Source organism: Acromyrmex echinatior, chromosome 17, assembly GCF_024713525.1.
Source record: "Acromyrmex echinatior isolate Ae372 chromosome 17, ASM2471352v2, whole genome shotgun sequence".
Classification (NCBI taxonomy): domain Eukaryota; kingdom Metazoa; phylum Arthropoda; class Insecta; order Hymenoptera; family Formicidae; genus Acromyrmex; species Acromyrmex echinatior.
In genome coordinates, this window is record NC_141868.1 from 3,812,455 (window position 1) to 3,819,311 (window position 6,857).

Below are 6,857 nucleotides of genomic sequence, written 5' to 3' on the forward strand. Positions count from 1 at the left end.
GATTAAAGCCTTATTCGCGGCGGAAACGCGCGACGATCTGGATGCAGAGGCGGAAAATTGTGGAGTTGTGCGAAGAGGATACCAGAGGAAGGGAGAGATATCATCTTTTTTTTTTTTTTAATATATCGTGTGCAATATAATTTATTAGGGCCTCAACCTTTCGTGCGAGAGATAAAAATTTATGACTACTCGATATATCAGTATACATCAACAATCAGTATCAAAATATTCAGAACGTACAAAAGAAATTTTTTAAAAATAATTAATAATTAATAATTATAATTTCATTAGACATTTTCAAAAAATAATTAATCTTTATAAGTAGGAAGGTTATTTTTTTTAAATAAGATTTTTTAAATAATGGGAGACGCTCAGAACACTTCAAAAAGTTTTATTTTTATAATTATATTTTTTACTAGTATATTATGTCAGTTAAATTTACATTAGTTATATCCTTGTGCAAAATAGAGGAATGTAAAAAATAATGAATTTTAAGGTTAATTAATTTTACTTGTAGATATTTGGGTTTTTTTATTTCTTATTTCTTTCCAAACAAAATTTTTAATTCTCTAAGGTTTTTAATTCTTTTGTTGCATATTTGTGATATTTATGTTAAAATTAAATTCGGGATGAATTCGAAATTTGTGCAGTTAGACTTAAAAATTAAAGAAATGTACAAATAAGTACAAAGAAAGTATTAAATATTTCCAATTTGATTTTACTTTCAATTTGGTCCTGTTAATTTAATAAAAGTAGAAATGCATGTAGCACTGAAATATATAGTACTTCTAATTCGCCTGAAAAGCTACGTACATCGATAAAAAAAATTATATATACACATCTCAATCAATTATTCACTTGCAAGACTTTTTTAAATAAAATCAGTAAAAAAATTATTTTTTGCTGACAATGTCATCTCTAGAGATTAAGAAAACTTGTCTTTTTGGAGAGCTGTGATCAACCCACTCACTTAAAGGATAAAATGATCGTCCAGGCAAAAAAAATTGAGGCACAAACGTGTGAAACGCTTGTAAAAATGCAAATCGATGGCTCGTGGTATACAAAGGCAGTCTTATCATTCAGATACTTGAGTCGCTTATCCTGAGAACGTAGCAATACCAGTGATCGCCCTCCCGAGAATCAAAGCGTGAATATCGCTTGTACCTGTGGAAGAGAAAGAGAGAGAAGAGAAAAGAAAATAATCTCGAATGACGCGATCCGTTAACAACGTGCTAAATGATCGCCGATCTTCTCGGGACGATCCTCGCGTAAGTGTTACCTTCGTAAGTGTTGACTGTTTCCAAGTTCATCATGTGCCTAATCACGTGGTACTCGTCCGAGATCCCATTTCCGCCTAGCATATCTCTCGCATTTCGCGCGATCTCCAGCGCTTTGACGGTCGAGTTTCTCTTAATGATGGAAATCATTTCCGGCGCAAGTCTACGGCACGCAAAATCATTTCCTGCCTTTCTTATACACATTACACGCACATGACTGTATGTTATGTATCAGCGATTACTTTTACACCGCTACATACATATGTAACATACAAATAATAACAAGATAATATCGTTCTCTTGTTTCAAAAGTGACGCAACTCAAAAAATGTGATTTTATATTTATTACCACGAATGAGCTCTTGGTATAAGAAATTATTCTAGCAATCGTTTAAAGTAAACAAACTTAAATTCATAGTTCGTTCACCAAATAGATAGATAGATAGATTTTCAAAGAGATTATAATACCGTCCATAAGAGTGACACACTTTAAGTTGTGTCGTTTTTATAAATAAAAAGGAAAATCTTCTTCAGAGAATATTTAGAGTTAAGTCAGTTTTGATGATTGAAATTTGATTGTTTTGTTTTAAATTTAATCATTTTAGCTGATCAAAAAATAAATATAAACTATCGGGAATATATCGAGCTGTATCACTTTTGATGAATTATTCCGGATTTGTGTTATAATTTTATAAAATATCAAAATTCACTAAAAAAAATATTCTTTTTTAAAATATTTTAAACCGAAAATGATAAAAATATTTCGTATTCCTAACAGTATATTCCTTTAGCCAACGTTATTTGATTAAACAAAAATTTTCTGTGTGTTAAGTTGAAAAATAGTTTTTCCTTTTTTCTTCAAAAAAATTAATTTTTTTAGATGTATCACTTTTGAAGTAAAAAAATGATATTGCATATATTATATTATATATATTATAAATTATAGAGAAGATCAAGAATGATTAATCTGAAAATATTAAAAATTATCGGTTTTCTTAAAAGGTAAAATATTTCCTGCTAAAATATTAATTATTCAGATTAGATTTTCCTTGCTTCGCTTTTTTTAAGTGTATTTTACTTATTCTCATCCTTCAGTCTGCCGACTCGCAAGCAAGCTTGGAGACCAATCGCGATGTCGCACATCATGTCCACCAGTTTTTTCTGTACAAGCTGATTCGCTGCCAGCGGTCTTTTAAATTGTTTCCTTTCCAATGTGTAAGATCTAGCAATGTTCAGGCAAGCTTCTGCCGCACCCAACGCACCCCAGGCGATGCCGTATCGCGCATTGTTTAAGCAACTGAATGGTCCCTTTATCAAGTTCTATTATTAGGTATCATAAACTACGCGAAATATAATCGTAATTAGTACGATCATTTCGTTTTTTGCAGTCATTGACTTCATTTTTAATATCTATATTTTTTTTAAACCCAAACAATAATGATAATCACGTTGATAATGACAATATAAATAGCCAATTGATGATAACTAATAGTCAATTAATTAAATGAAGATATAACTGCCTTGACCAGTATAAAACACTGAATTTATTCCATTTTTTTTGAAAAAAGAGATAAAACCCAAAGAAAAACTAATAAATAAAATACTAAAACTGTTATAAAAATAAATATTATTTTTCAGTAAAAATATTTTCGAATTTATTTTCAGTTAGAACGTCACTTTGTGGAGGTGCTTTATACTTTTGGTCAAGAATGTATTATATATAAGGTAAGTCCTTCTAGTTTATTGGGAAGACTTACTTTGAGTCCCTGAACGTTCAATAAATTTTCCTCTGGCACGATTACGTTGTCCATTAGAATCATGCCGGTGATGGACGTTCTTAGAGAAAACTTCCCTTCAATCTTTGGAGTAGACAACCGATCTCCCGCAGCTTCTCTCTCGATGATGAACCCACGGATCTGACCGTCATCACATTTCGCCCATACTATCAACACGTCGGCGACAGGCGAGTTTGTGATCCTAAACGAGATTCGACAGATCTGATTTCTGTGCTCGATCGTGAAAGAAACGATGGAGAATACTAACCATGTTTTGCTGCCGTTCAATTTGTAGACTTTTTGTTTGGAGTCGTGAATGGCTCTAGTCTCCATGGCTCCTATGTCACTACCGTGATTGGGCTCCGTCAAGCCAAAACAACCAATTTTTTCCCCGGAAACTGAAATACACTTTGAAAGCTATCGCCCACAGCTCCAACGGTAATCGTCATTCAATCAATTTTACTAGCAAACTTATGCAATTTTATTAATTAATCTTGTCGATCTAATTTTCATAAGTAATATAAAAATTGAATACTTTATTTCTGCTTTATTTCTCATAGTTATCGAAAATAAATAATTGTATAAAATAATTCTAGAATCTGATAATTTTTTAATAATTTAGAATAGTTATTAATTATCTTGTATCTAAATAATCTATGATTTTCTCAGCAATAGAGAATTATCTTTACTTATATTGTTAGAGATAAAAGATTTATAACAATTTAATATTTACAACTCCAAATCGTCGATGACTATATGGTTTATACTTGTATATAAAAGAACATATTAATTAGTCATTCAAGTAATCAATATGTGAGGTATAATCTTCAACTATGATTGATCCTTCATCATGATGACTATTATTATTAATTCTACAATTATTATTATTTAATAATAATTACTAATTATATGTTTTCATTAAAATCTGCGTTGTTTTTATGCTCCTTTTTTTAATAATAGAGGAAAGCCCCCTATTATGAGATAGTGACGTTTCTGCTAAACTAATAAACGCTATCTATTAATTCCACCATAAATTTATTGCTCTTGGATCGAAAACTATTTAGTAGAAAATTCATTATTAGATTGCCTGTAGTCGTTGTAAAAAAAGATTTTAGAATTTGGATCAAGTTTTATTGAGATGAGCATTTAAATCTTGTTTATTATTTAATAAATAAATATTTGGCAATAAATTCTTCATGTGGCGATAGAGTAAGATTGTACTAATAGAAAAATACGGAATATGTTAACTTGTTTAATTACAGAAGTTACATTTGATGATCGTAAAATCATAAGGCGTAAAAATGAGATGCCCAGAGTATTTCTAATATGAAATAATCCATATTTCCATGTATAGTGAAAATCGTTGCTAAAGAATAAATGTTATTGTACAATAATAAAAAGTACAACCGGAATGAACGTCGAGTGTCTATTTCTGCTTGATTCCAATCATCTGAAGACGAGTTCTGGATATAATCTACTCATTTCGTATCGCATTTCGTATCGCATACTCATTTTTCACGCCTGCTAGCTGTGTTTGTTTGCATTTTAGAAATGAAAGAAAGTTTTTTAATTACTAATATACTTTGCGTTTTACTATCGATTTCTCGGGGCATCTCATATTAGAAGCACAATTTTTTGACTTTGTAATTTCACTTTTTACATTTCTTTAATTTAAAAAAAAAAGATAGAATTTGAATTAAATTTTATATAACGTTATCTTAAAGCTTATTAAATTCCCTTCAAAATCATCTATTATTTTGTTCAATTCTGCCCATAGACTTCTAGTACTTATTCAAAATGAACGTATCTCATATAACAGGGGCCTTTCCTCTATTAATTTATTCTCAAAGTCATTGTATTAATTATATACTAATTATATGATTTAGAAATTAAAGAATGTAATACAATCCTAGAATTCTAAAAAACACTTGAACGCACCCATTTTAGGTAGAAATCGTTCTTTTTGAGCATTGCTGCCGAACATGTAGATCGCACCGATTGAGAGAGAGGATTGCACTGAGAACGCCGATCGGTACCCGCTGTCGATTTTCTCAATTTCCCTGGCGAGGAGCCCGTAAGCCACTGATGATACCCCGGCGCCGCCATAGTCCTTCATGGTGCAGCCCAACACCCCGAGCTGTCCCATCTGCTTTACGATATTCCGGTCGAAGTGTTCCTTTCGATTCGCCTCGATCACGTTCGGCAGGAGCTGCTCCTGACAGTAGGAACGAAACTGATCCCTCATCAGGATTTCGTCCTGTGTCAATTGCGACTCTAGATTGAACGGATCCTCCCAATTGAAGGCATCTGACTCGCGAAATTCAATATAAATTTTCAATAAAAAAATCGATCAAAATTATACGCTGTTTGAATTAATTTTCATGATGACCCTGACGAAAAGTACGCTAAAGTTTTTGTATACTGATTTAATCAGAGTGTAAAAGTGAAATGCAAATATTTTGAATTATAAAATACATTTTTATCTAACACTACTATACAATGAAATGTATCGATGATTTCATGGTTTAACTAATTTTTATATTTATATTAAACACATGTACGTCAATTTGTGTATGACAGCTTTAATGTGCGTCAGTGAGAGTATTCAATCAAATTAATTAGAAATTTATTAGAAAACAAGGTCTCCTTTAAGTTTTTTTTATTAAAAAGCTGTCATCTTTAAAAGGTTAAGAAGTATTTTTCAGAAATCTTCATAAATTTAAATTAAAAATTTTGAAAACATGAGAAATATTATAAGATTTTTTAACCAGAAGATTAAATATTTTTTTACAAATTGTTTTTCTTACAACATTCAGTACAGACGTTATGTAATATTACAAAATACAAAAACAATCTAGTCTAAATGTCTATTCTAAACTCATTATTCTTAAATAATGAATATTTAAATGATATAAATGACAAGGAACTTAATTATGAGTTTCTAATTGTAAATATTGGAGGATACAAATATGAAGAAGTAATAACTGTAAAGCTATATTTTAATTGTAATGTTCAATTTATATACAATGCAGAGAATTTACTAAAGAAGACTATATTAAAGGTCAAAATGTTTCGAACTATTTGAAATTATTTTATACTATAATTTTAATTTATTATAATAACAAAAATCAACTTAAATAATCCATTTTTTTCTTGAATAATATTACGGTGACATATAACGATGAAAGGGTAAATATTTTTTATCAGTTATCAGTAAAGATGAGATAGCAAAATCGTAATGTCGGCAGAACGAACTATCGATTGAGTTGCGCCTCTGCATTGTGCTACCATCTACATTTTAAATCAAGACTGTTGATCATCATACAGTACGAATCATGTCGTTAAATGGCTGTGTGTTTGATAATTCGAAATATGATCTAAAATTAAGTTGACTTACGTCTCGCTCGGAGCGTGGCGGAGGCAGAAATCTCTGATCAATATTTAAGGACGAATATGACGAATTCTAATATACGATCACATGATCTAACGAAGAGTCCTAAAGTCGGTAAACTTCCCGACGAATTTCCAAAGGATACGTCTCGTGGAGTTTACACAACACAAACGGCCGGCTCTCAACAATAATCTCTGCATGTGGCTCGCCATGTTGACTAACGACTGATGATAGCGACGAAACACTGACTTTGTTAATCTCGTAAAAAATCTTCTTATCGGCCGTGTCTTAAGGCGTGTCCGCACCGAGCGATTGGAAGTTCTAACAAGTGTTTTGATATAAATATTTATTCAATGACTTTCGCTAAATGTGCTTCGATCAAGCAGCAGCTGACAACTGATGAACAGTCAGCTG

The 6,857-nt window shown here is 31.2% G+C and overlaps 1 protein-coding gene across 1 annotated transcript; it reads right to left on the minus strand.

Annotated features, from left to right (window-relative positions):
- Positions 1 to 375: 375 nt before the first annotated feature.
- LOC105151844 (glutaryl-CoA dehydrogenase, mitochondrial) lies at positions 376 to 6,723 on the minus strand. Its single transcript, XM_011065786.2, has 8 exons — positions 6,589 to 6,723; positions 6,450 to 6,482; positions 4,991 to 5,359; positions 3,321 to 3,450; positions 3,035 to 3,254; positions 2,356 to 2,585; positions 1,280 to 1,440; positions 376 to 1,164 (listed from the first exon to the last, which is right to left on the minus strand). Exons 1-8 carry the CDS (start codon positions 6,653 to 6,655, stop codon positions 1,097 to 1,099), a joined length of 1,278 nt encoding a protein of 425 aa, XP_011064088.1. The 5' UTR covers positions 6,656 to 6,723; the 3' UTR covers positions 376 to 1,096.
- Positions 6,724 to 6,857: the final 134 nt, after the last annotated feature.